Source organism: Aotus nancymaae, unplaced genomic scaffold (genome assembly GCF_030222135.1).
Source record: "Aotus nancymaae isolate 86718 unplaced genomic scaffold, 86718_ANA_hifiasm-v0.15.2.pri h1tg000032l_0, whole genome shotgun sequence".
Taxonomy (NCBI): domain Eukaryota; kingdom Metazoa; phylum Chordata; class Mammalia; order Primates; family Aotidae; genus Aotus; species Aotus nancymaae.
Genome location: NW_026988445.1, coordinates 30,707,415 through 30,728,802, shown reverse-complemented (window position 1 = coordinate 30,728,802; position 21,388 = coordinate 30,707,415). Strand labels below are relative to the sequence as shown.

The window sequence follows — 21,388 nt, the reverse complement described above, 5'->3', positions numbered from 1 at the left end:
GACAGTGTGACCTTATGTGCTCCCCTGTATTTTGCTTCATGTGACACAGTAGATTTGAAAGCACTGAAGTAAAGGCTGCTAACCCAGACAGAGGGCAAGGAAGCTGAGATGCTCTCTCCCAGATCACGCGCTTTCTAAAGCCCAAGCAGTAACAAAGCGCTTCCCCCTCAGATTTTAGAAATGATGAAATTACTTCTAAAAACAACAATCACTTGAATCTGAAACACTTAATATAGTTTTTTAAACATAAAATCTCTGCAGATTATAAATGTATATGTTAATGGAGAACAATGAATGGTTTATCTTTACACAGCATATCATGTTGCTAAAATCTGCTCACGAGGGGACTTCTGAATTATATGATTATTTTCCATATTCGAAAATAGATTCACTTTTGTAAAATGTCTCCAATATTCAATCTGAACCTCACTTGTTCAGGAAACAGCTACCTCATCTCTGCATGTGATAACAGTCTGCTAGACGCTGAGTGCACGTGGTGGGTCATCCTGCTGCTGTGAGTTTGTATGGCACATTTCTTTCAAGTTTTGATGCTAGGAGCTCCCTCTGAGTCCTAGGCTACAGGAGGAACAGCTGAAGAGTTTAAAGATAAGATAACACAACTCTTCCAGGTTCCAGAACCAAGCAAATATATGACTTATTTGCATTATCAGGTTCCTGAGTAAAGGGGGTTTGGGTTCTGACATTAAAATAATCGTGTCAGTTTATTATGGGTATTACAATAAAACTTCATCCTTTGCCAAAAACTACAGGATACTCAAATTCAGCAAAAAGACAACACATTTGGTGCCAGACAACTGTTAGATTGCAGGCTTCATCTGCACAAAAATCCTCACCTGTATTTTTAGTCACTGCATCTGTAATGCGGCACTCACAGAGAAGTCACTCAATAAAAATTACTGAATGAGGGAGTAAACAAGTAAATCTTTCCATTGCGTTGTCTGACACTGTACATGTGATACTTTTTTTCCTTAAAAATCTATGAAAGAACGATAAAATTTTTGATGCTTTTGAAAAACAGCATACAGTATAGACTATACTTCTGATGATAATGTATCATGCTACTTTTTACATAAGAAAGAAGAGCAATATTTCAGATATTAAACTATCACTTTACACAGCAAATTACTGGGTTTGAAAAAGCTTTCTAAACCTAGACAAGTTCCCTTTATACATGTCTCTACATAAATAGTGTAGACATTTTTAGTTCTCTATGACATTTTATGTAAATTATTTCATTTGATGTGATGAATCCAATTGTTCAAAGTAATACAACGAAACAAGTGCTTGCACTGGGCTGGCAGTGATGACTAAAACCAAGTTCCACTGGCGCCAAGGAGGGCAATGCAGAAGTGCAAGACACTGAAAGCAGACAGGCAAGAGAAAAGGGGAAAGCTGGCGAAGAAAGAACAAACCAGCACGCCCTACCACAAACACGGGCAGAAAGAGGGAAGTAAGAGGACCTGAGGGGGAGAAAGGATAGGGAGATCTGGGAAAGAACAGAAAAGGACCATCTGCAACAGCACACAACGGGGGAGGGTGCAGGGGCAGACGCATGTGCCTCGGGGTTCCTAAGTGCACGAAAAATGCTGTTCATAATTACTTGGTTATTAAGAGATCATTTTCGATATCCCCTAATCACAAAAGGAAGGAAGCATAAAAAATATTTCAGAAACTATTCCAGTGAAATTAGCCAAGTGTGACAGCGGAGAGCCCCAAAAGGCCAAGAACATCATTTGATTTCTCATCCTCAGCACCAAACACAGGGAAGACTATTAATAAAATTTTACTGAAAGCACAAACACAAAAAGTGTTTGAAGGCCAGGCACGGTAGCTCTGTGCCTGTAATTCTAGCACTTTGGGAGACCGAGGCAGGTGGATCAACTGAGGCCAGAAGTTGAAGACCAGCCTGGGCAACATGGTGAAACCCTGTCTCTACTAAAAATACACAAAAATTACCAGGGCATAGTGGTGCATGCCTATAGTCCCAGCTACTTGGGAGGCTGAGTCATGAGAATCACTTGAACCTGGGAGTTGGAGGTTGCAGTGAGCTGAGATTGCATCACTTCACTCCAGCCTGGATGACAGAGTGAGACTCCATCTCAAAAAAAAAAGAAGGTTGCAATTAAAATGTTTCATGTTCAAATCTAAAATTAAAAGATATTTTTTAAATAAAAATCCTAAGTTTGCACTTATAAGGAGACCCACAATTGCCTGGATATTTCACTTAGTCCAAAACCTCATTCTTAAGGTATCAGAAAATATTAACCAGTAGTGATTTTTAGCACTGAAACTTTAAAAACTTCTTTCCTGACAGAGTTAGGCAGACTTTGTTAAACTATGCTTCTCAGAATGGAGAGGGGAGGACGCATTCAGAAAGCAAATGTTTAACAATCTGCTTAGCACTGTCATAGGAAAGTAATCAGTTTTTAAAGTCATATATATGTATCTTTTGGGTTTCTTAAAATAGCTTAACTTAATAGACCAATATAATCTTAGGAAAGGAGACCATTATGTATTAACTTAACAGAAAAGACAACTTTAAACACATATAATTTCCACTGTTAGTTGTTATCCAGTAGAAGTGACATTGCATTTTGAGTCTGAGGAGGGAATATTCCATTAGTTGTAATACAAAACATTCATAATTAATCTGCCACATTAAAATATATTTTCCCCAATTTAAACAATTCTTTCACTTTTTAGAAATAGGATGACTCAGGTGAGTACAGTTTTAAATTTAGTGATGTGGGGAAAAATAATTTGGGAAAGGGATGTTAATTGTAGGCTTTGTATATACACGTCAATAGATGATTGAAATACACAGGAGAAACGCTACAGGCCTTTGCTACATCCATGACAAGACCTCTGTGCATCTGCAACACAGCTGAGTAGGGAGGAGGCTAAAGATAAATGTTACCAAAACTCAAAGAATCGATCTGGAGGAGACATCTGGCAAACCAGATGACAGAAATTGATCCAGCCGAACAGCTTTCAGGCAGAGGCAAAAACTGAAACTCCAAAAGTTCATATTATCCCCTGAAATCACTCTCATGAGTTACTGGGGAAAGACAGTTCTAGAAGGCGCACCATATGATGATCAGTGTGCAAATAGTGCAGTGTTGAAATGGAGGAAAACGTTTGATAAGGTGGGCAACACAACAGGAGCACTCTGATCCTTCTTCACAAGTTATACCTAAAAAGGGAAAATTAGACCACACGACTTTTCCCTCTAAGGCCAACTTGATTACTGGCATGAAAAAAATGCAGTCAGATAATGGTAACATTTTTGGTATTAGAGCTAAGATTTGAATATGAGTATAAGCTTTGTTTTGTTAACTTCCTGTACCAGGGATTTAGTTAAAATATACAAGAGAATGAATACTGGATTAAGTGCTTTACCACGAGCTCTAATTTTTTAAAAAACTATTTTTAACATTGTGGGAAAATACATATAACATGAAACTGCCATTTTAACTCTTTGTAAGTATACAATTCAATAGCATTAATTACAATAAAAATGTGCACCATCACCACTATCTATTTTCAAAATTTTCTGTTGCCCCAAATGGAAACTCCGTGCCCACTAAGCAATATTAAATAATTTTGTTAAGCAAAAACTAAGAAACAACAATAGTCTGTAGAGAATTAACTGCAAATGGCAATCAAGATGTTGGGTTAAAATAAACAAGAGAATGAATAGTACGCCAAGTGCTTTACCATTCTATCTAATTTGGGCAAGAAAAAAAATTAAGAAGAGAAGTCATAGTTCATAGAGAATTGACTATAAATGGCAATGAAGGGAGCTTGTAATACAGCATTTATAATTACCTTAGAAAGCTTTTCAGTCTTCTATTTTAACATATATTTCATTGTCTACTTTGGTTTTGTTACTTTTTCATTTCCCCTTATTTATTTTTTTAATGATAATGCTGATTTAGAATACAATGAGTACAAATGGGACTTAAAAGTGAACTTGGGGGGAAAATGGTGAAGAAAATGAAATGCAGCTAGTAGCCTAATTTTCAGAGAAGAAAACAGGCATACAGAGGTAAAAAGTAACTCCATGGGGCTCTAACGAAACGGTGAGACCATGCTGGAACTGAGGCAACAGACGTCTACTCCACCACGCAGGCCGCCTTGGTGAGGCTGCTGTAATTTGGGTATGGCTTTTATCTTTTCTTTTTCCAAACTTTTTTTGTATTATTAAACAATGGAAAAGGGTCATTTTTCCTTGATCTCTTTTTTTTTTCAACTTAATATAAGGTTGAAAATTAATCCAGTACCTCTTATATTTTAAAATGTTTCCTCCATTCTTTACACTGTTTTAAAAAGATTTTTAAAATATATTAACAAGAGGAAGAAACAGTAAGTACATATTATATTTTATCTGCTAGATGTAGGAGAAGAAAAATGAGACTTCCTTAATAGAATGTGACTATTCTTGTTTTGATTCTAATTTCTGGAACTGCCACGTCATATACAGTAACACTCACTCTAGCTGAAGGCCTGCAATAGAACACCTTGGAGTATGAACATTATCATGATTAGAAGTCATTCTATTCAATACATACGAACATAAAAACTACTTATAATTAAAAGCTTATGTTAACTAAAATTTTCCCTCACGTTTGAGACAAAGGAAAACTTACAAAAACAAAGCAATATTGAATACATATATACGTTTTTAAAATGCCATTTTACTTTTAATTGCACTTCATTTCTGATTTACCTCTGCAATCTCTATCCTTTTGGCAAGATCATCAAGAGAAAGACAGCTTTCGTCGGAAGGCAGATTCTCCTGAAGACTGTAGGATGCTTCTTCAGGAGACAGATCTTGCAGGAGATCAGAGTCGTCGTCTTGATTCTCTTCATATGAAAGCGTATCTTCAGTATCTTTTAAACATTCCTCTAAAAGGCTGTTCAAATAGTCTTCTGTTTCTTTGTTGAGATGGTCATCTTTATCTCCCTTTTCCTCTGGGGCCATACACACCTCCGGAAGCGGTGTGCCTAAGTCAGGTATTTTATTATTTCCACAGTGCACATTCTCAGAGCCCTCTGAGTCAGCCTGACCCTGTGGTGATTTTCCATCACTGTCCGTGAGACCAGGCTGCTGCAGCTCATTTAATTTATTGTTCTCAAGTTGGTCTGTGGGCAATGCCTCAGAAGCATCCCGAAGTGGCAAATGGAGTTCTTTTCTTTGAGCCTGTGTATATTTACCCTCAGAAATCAACGAAGGAGGTATATGGTCACAGCCTGGTAAAATCAACAGCTCTGTCGCTAACTCACTGGAAGGGAACACCTTAGGGTGTTCAGCAGTGCCCTCTATTCTGGCCACATCCTGGCAGGCCTCTGTTTGAGCCAGCTGCAAGGGACTGTCATCTTCACAAGCATTCTCAGAAGCATCTGGCCCAGACCAGCTCCCTGCTGTCTCCGAGGACTGGGTGTGGAGGGCTAATGTGGCTTCAGCGCTGCGGAACGGCTCCTCCATGTGGTCCTTTCCTGCAGTTACCGAAAGGCTTGGGGAATTGGCCTGCCCGTCCATCTGACTACGGCAGGGACAGCTCTCCAGGGGCTCTTCTTTATGTTGGCTTTCTTTATTTGGTTTTGTGCGAAGACAAGTTTTACTCTCTAAAGATGAAGAAAAATAAATCGTTTAAAATTCAAAACTATACTCTGTATAGGAGGGAAAAGAAGAGACATGAGTATGTGTAACAATAATAGTCTAACCCTCTCAAATGGAAATTCTGTCTGTTGCATAATAGTGTCTTTAGGTAGACGAAACACCTAAAATATTTAGTAAACAGTCCTTATACATGACAGGGATTATTCAAAAGCATGTGAATATGAATAAATCACTTAGTCCTCATTATAATCAAAAAGTCATTTTCAAAGGTTTAAAACATATTCTGAACTTCATTAGCCTTTTACATTAAAATGAAGTTAGAAAGATTATTTTCAGCACATTTAAGACATGATGTATTAAGTAAATATGTTTACATGATGAACCTCAGTAACACACTCATCACTTTAAATGTAAGAAAAGTAATATTGGTCTGGGTTACTATGATTAAAGACTAACCTTGGTTCTGTTCATATTTATAATTTGACCATAATACCACTAATAAATATGTTTGCAAATTACTTGCAACTTCTTAAAGGGAGGTAGCAAAGGACAGCAATAAAAATAATAAGTTTTTGCAACAAGTAGAAATGGGTTTGAATTTTGACATCTCTTTCGATTTCTACTTTAAATATAACCAACTTATTTTTCTTCCACTTTAAAATGAAACAGTTAAAAACCTTTGTGTGAATAATGAATGAGAAGTGCACAGACTGGTAGATAACAGAGAAGCTTGCTCACCCTCACTTTATTGGTACACTTAGATGCATAATTATTTTAGAAGTTTTAACTTTTTAATACTAACATGTTTGTTTAACTTACATAAATAATGAGCCAAAGGGGAAAATAAAAGAGAAAATATGATGATAATTTTATTCCATTTGTTTTTTCATTTAATGGCACTTTATTTTTCTTTTCTTTTCCTTTTTTTTTTTTAAGATGGGGTTTCACCATATGGCCAGGCTGGTCTTGAACTCCTGACCTCAGGTGATCCACCCACTTTGGCCTCCCAAAGTGCTAGGATTACAGGCATGAGCCACTGCGCCCGGCCGGCACTTTATTTTTCTTGTTTTTTTTTTCCTTTTCACCCTGGACTCCAAAAGCATAGTGATGCTTTAATACTAATTACCAATTGACAATTAAGGCCCATAGCATTTCAAGCAAAAGGCATTACTGAAACACTGGCTTCAGATTTCAGAGAATCTGGTACTGAGGCTACTACCTCAACTCCGGGCTGCTGAGAGGTAGCTATTTAGTAGAGTTCATAGTTCCTCCCCTGACACGCTGATTCAAATATCAGATGAGGATTGGGAGAAGGAAGCCAGGTCACCTTCGGGAGAATACAGCATTCCTTCTCTCTCCCCACCCCAAAGAATCACTCAAACTTTGTGAGACTGCAAGAAAACACAGGCGCATTTCATTTCCTTTCAGTTGCTGCTTTGCCACTGGGCTGCCTCTCCCTCTATTAGAATGGGGGAAGGTTAGAGCAATGAGGGCCACAGCCAAGGGGGAGGGGGCCAAGCCCCTCCTCCACGAATTCCAGTACCCAAAGGTTCAGAAGATGTCCCTTGAAACATGTCCACAGGATTCAGAGACTAAGATTGGAGACCACAGTCCCATAGGTACTGTGAAAGCACAGGGTAGAGAGACCCCACCCCACATCCCAGAGGAATGGGGTATGTTGCTTCCAGCTGAGGATCAGTTACCTAAAGGCTGCAAGTATCTAGGGGAGCCTCTCGGGAGGAAACTCCTTTGTAGCTGCTCCTGCTGGAGCCACCACATCCCCACAGAACAACCTGGGTTCAGCCATAAGCGCCGATACAGCTAACCAACCAGGAGCAGACTATGTTCCCAGCCCTGGCTCCTGGAGGGCAGGGAAGACATCTGGGTACAATGAGATTTCAGTGTGAAAATGAAGATCTGGATTGAATAGGGGTAAGTTCTAAAGAATTGAAATGGGACTATTTAATAGCTTATAAGTGACTGAAAAGTTACAGAATCCATCTGAGGTGCCATTCCATGAGTAGGAAGTGAGGTGGTGGACTGCAGCTATGCCACGAAATCCAACCAGATAGATAAAGTACCGTATCTAATGAACTGAGACACCACTTAAGAGATGAGTAATAAAGACTGTCTATAGGTACAGTGAATTATTTACAAAACAGCCTGAAAACGGTTGCTTCATCCCATTATTTAGAAAGACTACAGAAAATTATGGGAAAAAAAAACCCATCATAATTTTGGAAAAGGTAAGAGTTCCAAACTACGTGTGGAGAGTAGCCCATATTGTTGACACTGCTCTTTAAAACACTGTTTGGTGAAACTTGGGCAACATTTCTTTCCCCAGAATTTAGTCCATACTCCCTCATGATAAGGTTATTCATGGTATACCTAGATTGTCAAAGCCTTTGATAATCCATACAATGTACCTACCAGAAGCAGGCTGCATTCAATTAGAAACAGGAAGACTCGGGTTCTAGTTGTGAAACGGAGCACCAAGCAAGTGACTCAAACTTGGTGCCTCAGTTTCCCCATCTGTACCTCATGAATCAAAGCAGAAGCCAAGGTGGAGGAGGTGCTGGGCAGCAGCCATGCTAAGTAAGTCTCAAACTCAAGCAAGCAGCCTGTAATCGCACTTTTCCCAATGTGCTCAACACGGAGACACGTTCACGCCCAAACTAGGCAGGTTTTGTGTTATTTTTCCTCCTTTAAAATTGTTATGAAGTTCATTTTACTCTGATTTCTGACATAAAAATGACTGGAAAAGAAAAGCCAGGAAGAACAGAGGATAGTAGGACTGACCCAAGGCAATATCCCTAGCTTGTCTCAGAAGTGAAAAGGAGATTAAGATTTGAAAGAATCAAAATATACTTTGTAAAGAGTAAAAGGGTGGCCGGGCATGGTGGCTCATGCCTATAATCCCGGGACTTTGTGGGGTCGAGGTGAGAGGACCACTTGAGGTCAGGAATTCCAGACCAGCCTGAGCAACAAAGAGATCCCCATATCTACAAAAAATTTTAAAAATTAGCACTGTGGTGTGTGCCTATAATCTCAGCTACTGGGGAGGCTGAGGCAGGAGGATTGCTTGAGCCCAGGAGGCCACGGCAGTGAGCCATGATGGTGCCACTGCACTCCAGCCTGGGCAACAGTGTGAGACCCCATCTCAAAAAAAAAGGTGGGGGGAGGGAAAAGGGCTAATTATGACAATATCATCATCATCATCATCATCATCATCATCATCAACATCATCATCATATCACTTCAGGGCAACTCATCCAAAACACCTGATACTTCCTCTTCAGTATCAGGGCCCTCAGGCCCAGGAACATGAAGCCTAGAAATGTACATTAATAGTAAAATCAGATATCAAGGGGGAAAAAAACCCTGAAACATATTTATTTTTATTTTCTAAAGCTTTTATAATGAACAATATGCCAAACATTTAGAAAAAAGCCTCTTAAAATCTTTTGACATAGGCACAAGATGGTAAGAAATATATATATACAAACTAAAGTATATCATGTTAGTAAACAGAAAAGGGAAGAAATTAAATTGCTAAATTATCAAGATACAGAGTTTTAAATATCTAAGTTTACAGAACAAATTTCTGATAAAGTGCATACAGTAACTGTTGAATTTTAAACAGAAAACAATGTATAAATATACCAAAATCAATCCAATTTAGAGCATTTTGTACAATCTCTCCTTATTCTGCTAGATATATATAACCACCTACTGAAACATAATAATCTTATGTTTTTATAAGAACTTAGATTTTATAGTATCTACTACTAGATGTCTAAAAAGCAGAGCTACACAATATGAAAAGTCTTGTTGTGCTATTTTTCTAGAAGAGATATACATACAAAAACGTAAATGCAAAAAAAAAAAAAATCCTCCACAGCAATTCAAATGTAACACTTGTAAAACATCGGAGGAGGCAGGTATCTTTTACGCTGCTCCCAGCTTCAGTTAAAACGTACCTGACACTTTGGTGGTAGCTCCTGTTCCCTTTGGATCTTCAGATACTATGAGCTGCGTAGAGCATTTCCTTTCCGGGGACTTCTCCACAACTGCTATCTAAAGAGTTTAAAACAAGAAAACCCAACTTTTGGGGAAACTATTGCATTAAACTAGGAAGCTGAAAAGAACTTGGGAAAGGTTTCTTTATTTTCCAAAATAGTCCATAAAACAGACATATGACACAAACATTTTTCCTAGAAATATTTTCAAAAGAAATAATCTCTTACCTTATGTTTGGATAAAAGAGGACTGTAGAAAAAAAGAAAGAAAAAAGAATTTAAAAAAAAAATTACAGCAGCAATACACTTCCAAACAAATGTCACTGAAATGGCTATAAAAAAAAATACAGCTTCTCTGGGTTCTAATATTAGCACAGAACATTTCCACGGCTGAAACATTACCACTGGCTCACATAGTTCAAAGTGCAGCTATATCATGTGTTAATCTCCTTAGATGGCCAATTACTATCGAAAACCCCCAAAGAAGTTACAAATGCTGAACTCCAGAAGGAAAAAAAAGAATGCTAACCTTTTGCTAATAAATAAAGACGATTTCATATAGACATATTTTTAAAATTTCAGTTTATGTCATTTTAGTCTAAAATAGATTATGGTTGAAGATAATTTTGTTGGAATTCTCCATGGAAACAGCTAACAAAAAGTAACTTTTAAATATTAAATTTTAGGGAGTACCAAAAATAACAGAATGTACATATCCATTAAAGGCTTGCACAAAAATGCTAATCACCACTTTATTCATAATATTCAAAAAACAAGAAACATCCCAAATGTCTACCAATAATAGAATGAATAAGCTGCTGCATAGTCATCCAGTAAATCTGCACTGCAATAAAGCAGAGCAAACCACTGTGACAGGCAACGACGTGGAATGAGACGTACTGATGGGTGCAAGAAGCCAGACATAGAATCTATACTCTGTGTGATCCAGTTTATATGAAACTACAGGTCAGGCAAATACATTGCTGTACAGTCCAGACAGTGGTTACTATTGGGGGTGGGTACGAAGCTGGCAGGTGCATGAGGAAGCCTTTTGAGGGGCCAGAATGTTCTATATCTTATACCTTGCTCAAAGTGGTAGTCACACAGACATACATGTTTATGTAAAAATTCATCAAGCTTGTATACTTTATGTATAAGTTGAAAATATTCTGAAATATTAAAAAATGTAACAGTAATAATATGGGGGGAATTCTCCAAATTTTAAAGCATAAAGACACCATGCTTATATCACATTCAAGAAATATTTGTTAGCAAGTCCTTTACCTGCTGCATGAGCTATGCAACAATTACCTGGCACCGTTTCAGTATTAACAAACAGAGTTTTAGTTTACTCTCCATGATTCAGAGAGAACAGGAGAAAAAGTTCTCCACAGAATGGAAAGTCTTTTAGCCTTTATACTGAGAACTCATGTTCTAGATTTCAGAAATCTGTACTAGTTTAAACACTATTATGTCCCTTTATCCTCAGAAATCTGGATCTTCGAATAAGGACTTTTTTTTTTTTAAAGTAAGTGCCTTATTATTATTATTTAGTTTTAAAAATCCAACTCTGGGGCAGGCATGGTGGCTCACGCCTGCAATACCAGCACTTTGGGAGGCTGAGGCAGGTGGATCACCTGAGGTCAGGAGCTTGAGACCAGCCTGGCCAACATGGTGAAACCTTGTCTTCATTAAAAATACAAAATTAGCCAGGCGTGGTGGCACATGCCTGTAATCCCAGCTACTCGGGAGGCTGAGGCAGGACAATTGCTTGAGCCTGGGAGTGAGTGGAGATCGTACCACGCACTCCAGCCTGGCCGACAGTGAGACTGTCTCAAAAGAAAAAAAAAAGAAAAATCCAACTCCTTGATACAATTTAAGCTACTGAAAATTACCTGGTAAACGCAGTTTTTCTTCTACAGTATTTTGGTTAGATACTGTATTCTATTTTCTTTCCAACATCAGACTACTCTTAAAAATGTTATGTGTTTACTACAAAACACAAACATTAACAAGTAGAATAAAAAGTCCTAATGTACAATTCTGTCCATCTGAACTGCCAATCTCTTAACCAAAAACAGATCAAAATCAGAAGTTACATTTTTAAATTTCTAATCAGAAGAATCTTTTGAACCTACATAAAGTTGACCTTTTATTGAGTTCAGTGTAAGAAACTCAGTAAAAACCAAGAAAGGAACCCAACAATTGTATTATACCCATCTTAATTTCTCCAGTTGAAAACATTAACAAAAAAGAAATGGATACTCAATGCTATAATGCTTCTTCAATATTCCACTCCCACTCATTCTAACGAAATTCTGATACACTTACTCTTGATGTGTTGCACAAATTTTAGTAAGCCGTTCAAAATCTTCACCATTAAATCCCTTTTCTGAATTCCTTAGAGATGTAACTGTATGTGGTTGCACAGTTTTCCATTTTGTTTCTAAATTTAAAATATTTGTTAGTCACTGGCTCTTACAAAACATATTTAGGAGCAAAAAAAAAAAAAAAACCCCAAAAACAAAACAGTTAACTAGCACCACTTGTAAAGATTTGCATGCAAAATTATCTTCTCAAACAACCCAACAGTTAGAAATAGCTAACTTAGTACTTTTCAATATAAGTAAATATCATCCTAGAGATTAAATTAGCCAGTAGGGCATGAAATGTGATAAGAAGAAATGCAAATAGTTGCAAATATTCTTTTCTTGGCATTGATATGAAGAGCAAAATACAAAGAAAAAAGTCTTCTCACAGTACAATAGACTTGCGGTAAAAACGCTACTTTCTTTGCAACATTAACTTGACCATGGAAACATCTATTTTCTGATTTATAAAACCAGTTCAAATATGCTAATTTTGTAGATACTGACTTGCTGGATTACTGCTAATTCCACATTCCATGTTAAGTCTGTACTTACCCCACTGTTCTTGAATGGCGGAAAGATTTGCGAGCAATTGCTCATGATACAATCGTTCTAGCTGAATGAATTTCATTGCTTTCTCATCTGAATACAACATTTAAGGAAAATAGAAATCCAGACTATTTACATTATTCCCATATTTGAAGAAAAATGTCCTAAATATGTTGAGAAATTTGCAGCTTACTAAAACATGAGAGGACTCTAAATATTTTTAAATTTAAACATATCTAAAATAATGTTTCTCAGTTTGGAGTTTTTTTCCCCACCCCGAGAGGGAGTCTTGCTCTGTCGCCTAGGATGGAGTGCAGTGGTACAATCTCAGCTCACTGCAACCTCTGCCTCCTGGGTTCAAGTGATTCTCCTGCCTCAGCTTCCTGAATAGCTGGAACTACAGACGCCTGCCACTGCATCCGGCTAATTTTTTTTAATTTCTAGTAGAGATGGGGTTTCACCATGTTAGCCAGGCTGATCTTGAACTCTTGACCTTGTGATCCACCCATCTTAGCCTCCCAAAGTGCTGGGATTACAAGTGTAAGCCACTGCGTCTGGTCCTTTTTTTTTTTTGAGATGGAGTCTTCCTCTGTTACCCAGGCTGAAGTACAGTGGTACAATCTCAGCTCACTGCAACCTCCACCTTCTGGATTCAAGTGATTCTCTTGCGTCAGCCTTCTGAGTAGCTGGGATTACAGGTGTGCACCATCATGCCTGGCTAATTTTTGTATTTTTAGTAGAGATAGGGTTTTACCATGTTGGCCAGGCTGGTTTCCAACTCCTGATCTCAAGCAATCCGCCTGCCTCCACCTCCCACAGTGCTGGGATTACAGGCATGAGCCACTGCACCCGGCCTAGTACTGTTTCTTGGTTTTGAAGTAGGCACATTTTAATGTAGCATATTATGCAATAGCTACTTGGATTCCACACTATCAGCAAACAGAAACTAAAAGAAGGTTTTTAAGGCTCAAGAAATGTCTGCTTGTTAATATATTTCTAGCAGAGGCAACTGAAAGTACTTTAAGGAAATAGAACCCACATGGAATCCTGGAATCTACATGTTTCCCTTTTTTATTTCTCTCCTTACTTCCTGTCAAGCAACTATGTGACTCTCTGGTCCAGTGTTTCTGCTTCAGCTCACCTTGATCCTTATTATTTCCCACTGAATGCTTTTCTCCCACAAGACCAAAGGATCACATGCCTAAACAATGACAGCAAAAACTTACACGGGTCTTTTGTAAAAACTCAATTAACTTGCCACAGTGATTTCCATTGTTATCACTTGATTCTACTTCTATGTAGATCATCTTGTGAGCGTTTGCCTTCTCATCTGTATCACACAGATCGGCATCTTATGAGATCAAGACACATTGTCCAACTGCCTTCCTTCCTCTGGGCAATGCTCTAAACGCTGACCCAGGAAAAAAGGAAGAGAAAAACTCACTGTTCAGCTTTTTGTCCTGCCCATGATCACTCAGAAATTTAGTTCTCTCTCTCTCTCCCTCTCTTTTTTTTGAGATAAGGTCTCCTGTTGCCCAGGCTGGAGTGCAGTAACATGATCATAGCTCACTGCAGCCTCAAACTCCTGTGCCCAAGCAATCTTCCCACCTCAGCCTCCCTAGTAGCTGAGACTACAGGCATGTGCCACCAAGCCCAGAAAATTTTTTGCAGAGATAGGGTCTCACCATATTGCCCAGACTGGTCTTGAACTCCTGGCCTCAAATCAGCCTCCCAAAGTGCTAGGATTATAGGCATGAATCATTGCACCCAGCCTCGTTTGTAGTCTTAAAGATATCCCAGTGGTCATACATATTAGGCCAAGAAGCAGGAATAATTCCTGTTTTTCCTTCTGCCCATGATTTAAAGAATACCAGTTGTGTCAAACTTTATTAACATAAAAATTAACTGAAAAACATTAAAGTAGAGATTCATGGGTCTGATCCCTAAAAGCTCTGATTCTGAGGTTTATGGATATGCATTTCTAAGAAGCTCCCATGAATTCTAATGCTGCCGGTCTACACTGCACTACATCATATATTCATTATTTGGTGACAAAAAAAAGAGAGTTCCATCTTCATTTCCACCAGAATTAGATTTCCAACATACTTCCTAATAAACTGCCATTGTGTGAAGTTGCAGCACAGCCGCTTGTGTGACAGGGTTCATGATGGTGACCGTTTATTCCTCAATCTGGTCAGAAATGTAGGGAAACGCAACAAAATTAGGAGAAAAAGCAAATGACACTAATGGAGAAAAACAGATGCTTATGACACATTCTTTCTAGAGACTACTTATGGGGTCATCCCCGCAAAAGAAAAGCAATTTTTAAAAAGGAAAATCTTTCCGATGCAAAAGGTAGTATACGATCTCACTTGACAACATTTATTCTGTTTATTGTTAGTGAGGAGTTAACCTTACCTTTGTAATTATACGGCTGTAAGACAGTCACGAGGTCTACTATCTGTAATATACCTGACATGCTCCACAATATGAATAGAACTCAACTTGTATGTCTGTTTAACTCAAAAGAAAGAAAATCCAATAGAGTTTTAAATTTTATTTTTCAGCAACATGTGCTTTCTTCTCCCTCTTAAATACAAACACTTATTTTAGTAAAATTAAGGCCTATTTATGAAGGTGAACTTTGGATGGTTCTAGGAAATTTTGTGGACTGACAGAAATTTCCTACACGTTGCTTTCTGAGGTGGTTACATGAGTACATACAACTGTCAAAACCCATTGAAACTGTATGATCTGCACATTTTAATAAATGTAAAATATACTTCAATTAAAAAAAAAAAAGAATGGTTCTCTAAGGGTTCTAAAAATTTCTTCCTGTAATTAAGAAAAGGATACAGTCCTCCTCCTGGAAATAGGACTCTGCTATCTGTTGAAAACAAACAAACAAAAAAAGAGAAAATTAAATTAACACTTGGATGAGAAGACAAATTTGGAACAAATTAAGATCTTGAAATTCCAAACGTTGTTAATATCAAATTAAGAAAACTCTTTTTTTAAACTACATTGATCAGTTCAGAAGAAATTTGACCATAGGCCCAGGATGCAATTCTTAAGTCACTCATCTCAGGCAAAGCAGAGACGCTCTTTGGTGTTTACACATCATTCTTCCTACTCTTTCAAGTCAAAGCAAATTTCCCTGATTCATTAGAGTTCAGAACTCTAAAGAATGAGAAAAATGTTAGAGACTTACAAAAATATAACACAGATTAAAAATGGTTATTTATTGTAAATTAAAAGCAGAAATATTCCTTTCAAATGCTATGAAGCAAAAATAAATAAATAAAAATAAGAAGTAGAAATATGTCACGTCACATAAGATCTCAACATCCTAATTATTTCACTCCTATTTCACAAACTACTGGCTGAAGACCTCACAGGACACTGACTTTTTGGTCTGGTTTGATATTTAAGAAAAGGCCAGGCCAAGTGCCAACAGTTGAGTAATGTCGTTTAGAATACGTACAAAGTGCTACACATGGTAAAGAATACTTATCTAGAGTTCTGAGACTCAGGAGCTGGTCTCAGTTCAGGCTTGTCCATTATCAGATTCATTCTAAGACATCTTTACACTTAAAGATTCTTTGATTCTAAAAACTTTGGATATTTTTAGATCTTTGTTTAGATACGACATTTATGAACGAGTCACTAAAACTAAAAATATTCACTAAAATATTACATAAACTTTGTATTTTTAAAACACAGTTTCTTGCCAGGCACGGTGGCTCATAGTTGTAATTCCAGCACTTTGGGAGGCCAAGGCAGGTGGATCACCTGAGGTCAGGAGTTTAAGACCAGCCTGACCAACACGGTGAAACCCCATCTCTACTAAAAATTAAAAATTAGCCAGGCGTGGTGGTTCATTCCTGTAATCCCAGTTACTCTGGAAGCTGAGGCAGGAGAATCGCTTGAACCCAGGAGTTCAACACCAAATTGGCCAACATGGTGAAACCCCATTTCTACTAAAAATACAAAAATTAGCTGGGTATAGTGGCATGCACCTGTAATCCCAGCTAGTTGGGACGCTGAGGCAGAAGAATTGCTTGAATCTGAGAGGTGGAGGTTGCAGTGAGCTGAAATTTCGCCACTGCATTCCAACCTAGGTGACAGAGTGAGTGAGACTGTCACAAAAAACAAAGGAAAAAAATTCAACTACAAGCTTCCAGTGAAAACATCTATGGTACTGCACAGTTTCCTTTCTATCTATGATATGAGAAACAGTTTCAGGTTGCCCATTAAAATACAACGTCTGGCTCTTCAAAGCCGTTTTTCTTGCCTTTTTGCATTTGTGCATGATTGGCACATGGTTACTTATAAACAGCTCTCATTTGAGGAGTTTTGATGGGGTCCATAACCAGATTTCCTGGCACTATAGAAATGTGATTTTCAATTAGCTTGCAGGTTTCTGCAGCAGTTCTAATACTATAAAGTAACCATGCAGAAAAGGTTATGAAACCCAGTGCCTCAAAAGTAAAAGACATTTCCAGGTAAAAAGTCAGCTTGAGACATAAATATACAAAGTATTTCCCCTTTAAAAATCTCCCCCTTACGAGTTCAGCAGGAAGAGAAGATGTGACTTTCTTTGATGAATATTTCTAAGTCTGAAAGCTAGCCCAGCAGAGCAGAAAGAACATGGGGCTGGAGGTGAACGACCTGTGTTTTAGTCCAGGTCCTGCCACTTACCAGCTGTGTGACCCTGGACGTGTCATTTCGCATCTCAAGCCTCAACTTTCTTATCTTAAAACAGGGACAGTAATACCTGCATCTGTATAAAACAAGGCTGCCATAAGGATTGAAAGAATGTGCTTGCTGCCCAGGTACAGGAAGCAAATTGAAATAAATAAATAAATACAAATTAAAAAGAGAGAGAGAGAGAACATACATCTAGCATAACATCCAACACACTCTAATAAGTGCTTGAAATGGTTTTTGAGTCTGATTCTTAATGAATTGCAAGATGTAGAGTAGAATCACGTGAAAAAGTTGAAAACTGCTGGGAGGACAACAGTTGTAGGGTTATCCTGGTTGTCCTTCTTTTACCTATCAGGAACCCTCTAAAAAAAAAAAATGTAGCTGTGGCCAGGCAAGGTGGCTCACGCCTGTAATCCCAGCACTTTGAGAGGCCGAGGCGGGCGGATCACAAAGTCAGAGATCGAGACCATCCTGGCCAACATGGTGAAACCCTGTCTCCACTAAAAATGCAAAAATTAGCCAGGCGTGGTGGCAGACACCTGTAATCTCAGCTATGTGGGAGGCTGAGGCAGGAGAATCGCTTGAACCAGGGAGGCAGAGGTTGCAGTGAGCCGAGATCATGCCACTGCACTCTGGCCCGGGTGACAGAGCAAGACTCCATCTCAAAAAAAAAAATTGTGAAGGGCCATGGTGTAAATGTTTGTGTCCTCTTCACAAATTCATACATTGAAACCGAATTCCCAGTGGGACAGTATGAAGAGGGGAGTCTCTGGGAGGTGATTCGGTCACGATGGCTCTGTCCTCATGAACTGGATTAGCGCCCTTATAAAAGAGGCCCAAGGGAGGGCTTTTCTATATGAAAACCTCCCAAGCACACGATTTCACTTAAACATTTACAGCTAATCTGTAGTCATATTAACTAAGTCAGTGTATAAAAGACCACTTATACCTAAGAACAAGAACTTTAAAACAGAATCTTTAAGAGTTCACCAGCTCAAAATAGAAGTATATGTCGTCGGCCAGGTGTGGGGGCTCATGCCTGTAATCCCAGCACTTTGGGAGGCAGGCGGATCACCTTCGGTCAGGAGTTTGAGACCAGCCTGACCAACATGAAGAAACCACATCTCTACTAAAAATACAATATTAGCTGGGCATGGTGGCACATGCCTGTAATCCCAGCTACTTGGGAAGCTGATGCAAGAGAATTGCTTGAACCCCAGAGGCAGAGGTTGCAGTTAGCTAAGATCTCACCATTGCACTCCAGCCTGGGCAACAAGAGCAAAACTGTCTCAAAACAAGTATATGTCTTCATATTTCCATTGACTTTTGGCACATATTATTTTATATATATCATTTTTAAATCATAATTTTCCTAAAATTAGTTCTCACACTCAAATACCTTATTTCTGCTAATGGTACTACTATTCCCCCCAAACTGGATATCCTACAGTCATCTCTGATTTCTCCTTTGTCCCCTTTTTACAAATGTGATGGTTAATACTCAGTGTCAACTTGATTGGATTGAAAGATACAAAGTATTGATCCTGGATGTGTCTGAGAGGGTGTTGCCAAAAGAGATTAACATTTGATTCAGTGGGCTGGGGAGGGCAGATCCACCCTTAATCTGATGGGCACATCTAATCAGCTGCCAGGGAATATAAAGCAGGCAGAAAAATGTGAGAAAGAGAAACGGGCCTACTCTCCCAGCCTACATTCTCCTCCCATGCTGGATGCTTCCTGCCCTCGAACATCGGACTCCGAGTTCTCCAGTTTTGGGACTTGGACTGGCTCTCCATGCTCCTCAGCCTGCAGACGGCCTATTGTGGGATTCTGTGATCGTGTAACTTAATACTTAATAAACTCCCCTTTACATATATATATATATATATATATATATATATATATATGAGATACGTATATCATATTAGTTCTGCCCTTCTAAGAGAACTCTGACTAATATAACAGTCTATACCAAGTCCTAGCTATTCTTCCTTCCAAAGATCTCAAATCCATCCCTCTCCAATTCCACTGTCACCACTTTATTACCTTATGACTGAATTAAGTCTTCTTTTAGTTCTTATTTTCATCAATATTTTATATGTCTATGCTTTAAGGAGTCAAACAAATAGTTCTATACACAGGAAAATGACAGAACAGCCTCTCCCCAGAGGCTGTGATCCACTCTAAACCGAATTGGTTACCCTCTCTTTCCCGGCATATAGCTGCCATCTTAAAATCTCCCTTCACTTAGATTTCCTTCACCTCTTTCCTGAGCAGGATTCCCAGTTTCCTGTATCTCACACCTTCCTGTTTCTTGGTTTACTCCCTTGTTTTGCTGGAGCACATCATTTAGTGGCTTCCTAAGAAAGAGCAGATAGGAGATACCAGAGGACCTGAAGTAGGAACATCCTTGGCATATTTGAGGAGCTGTCAGTAGGCCAGTGAACCTGGAAAGGAGTAAGGAGAATTTTAGGAATGGCGATCTCAGAGGGTAACAGGACCAGATCATGTCGGGCCTCGTAGGCCATGGTAAGGATTTTGACTTTTACTTTAAATGAGAAGGGAAGCCATCGGAGGGCTTTGCACAGTGGAGTGACAAGATCTGACTTGTTTTATCTGGATCACAGTGACTGCTATGTAGAGAGAAAAACACTAAAGGGAAGGGAGAGTGAAAGCAGAAAAGTCTCCATAGTGAGACATTTACTTGGAACAATCTGGGTGAGATTTGATGGTGTCCTGCACTGAAATGGTAGCAATGAAAGAGGTAAGAAGAGGTTCCGGGTATATCTTGAAGTAGATCTGCAGGACTTGCTGTTGGATTGGATTCAGACGCAGGGAAAAGCAAATAAAGGATGACTTCAAGGCATCTGGTCTCAGCAGCTAGAGGAATAAAGCTGGCATTTAACAAGAGGGGCAAGACTAGGAAGGCAGTAGATCTGGGAGAATATCAAAGTTTGATTTTGTACATCTTAAGTCTGAAGTGCCCATTAGACATTTCGGGTAGCTGGATGGTTAAGTCTGGAGTTCAGAAAAGAAAAGAAATACAGGACTGGATGAAATCACCCAGGAAGTGAGTTCAGAATGAGAAGAGATTCAAGAACTGAACTCTGATGCATCCCAGTGTTTAAAAATTAGGGATGGGTGCAGTGGCTCATGCCTGTAATCCCAGCATTTTGGGAGGTCAAGGTGGGGTCCACAAGGGGTGTGGTTTCAAAGGCAAGAACCTCCCAGTGCCACACCTCTACCCACCGTCTTCCATCTGGGAGCCTAGGGTTCTTTGTCTAACTTTCCGGCTCTCAGGAAGGTAGACAGACCAGGTGAGCTTTCCTTGTTTTTTTAAAAAGACCATCAAAAGCCTTGGAAGGAGGGGCTCTACTGCAAGCCAGGCAGCCAATCCAGCATCAGAGTCAAAGTTTGGAAAAGCTCCTCTCACTGGACGAGAACTTGAATGGGGAAGGAGTAACTCCGGGGTTAAATTCCCCCTGCTCCTTTACCTATATGGATTTCCCTCTCTGGAATCCCCCAGCGTGGGAGCCTTCTCTCTCTCTCTTTACCTGTGTGGACTCCATCTCTGGATTCCCTCCCACGACAGTGTGGGAGCTCTCTCTCTCTCTTTCTCTTTCTCTCTCTCTGCCTAATAAATCGCTTTTCTGCAATTTATCTTTGGGTCTGATATTTACTTAAATGAGCTCACTGTGCCACCAGGGCCCTCTTCCATTCTTGGGTGAGTAAGGCCCAAGGACCTGGGAAAACACATCCAATCGGCAACAGTACGCATCTTTGGGACCCCTGCAGTCCAGCTCCTGTCCCCCGGTTATAGGAGGATCACTTTAGGCCAGGAATTTGAGACCAGCCTGGGCAATATGGTGAAACCCTGTCTCTACAAAAAATTTTTTTAAATTAGCTGCGCGTCGTGGCATGTGCCTGTGGTCCCAGCCACTTGGGAAGCTGAGGCAGGAAGACTGCTTGAACCTGAGAGGTAGAGGCTATGGTGAACTGTCACGATGCCACTGCACTCCAGCCTGGTGATGGAGTGGAAAAAAAAAAAAGGAAAATATGGGAACTCAGCAAATGAGCTGGAGAAGGCATGGCTAGTG

At 39.2% G+C, this 21,388-nt stretch overlaps 1 protein-coding gene across 5 annotated transcripts in view; it reads right to left on the bottom strand.

The window, feature by feature from the left end:
* Positions 1 to 21,388, bottom strand: part of CNST (consortin, connexin sorting protein) — a 103,735-nt gene that overhangs the window by 26,942 nt on the left and 55,405 nt on the right. For all 5 annotated transcript variants that reach the window (XM_012443726.2, XM_012443723.2, XM_064383685.1 and 2 more), the window contains exons 4-9: positions 15,438 to 15,468; positions 12,588 to 12,674; positions 11,995 to 12,109; positions 9,892 to 9,913; positions 9,625 to 9,721; positions 4,751 to 5,649 (exon numbers count right to left, since the gene is read on the bottom strand). In XM_012443726.2, the coding sequence (XP_012299149.2) occupies positions 4,751 to 5,649; positions 9,625 to 9,721; positions 9,892 to 9,913; positions 11,995 to 12,109; positions 12,588 to 12,674; positions 15,438 to 15,468 (1,251 nt within the window). The remainder of the gene's footprint in view (positions 1 to 4,750; positions 5,650 to 9,624; positions 9,722 to 9,891; positions 9,914 to 11,994; positions 12,110 to 12,587; positions 12,675 to 15,437; positions 15,469 to 21,388) is intronic.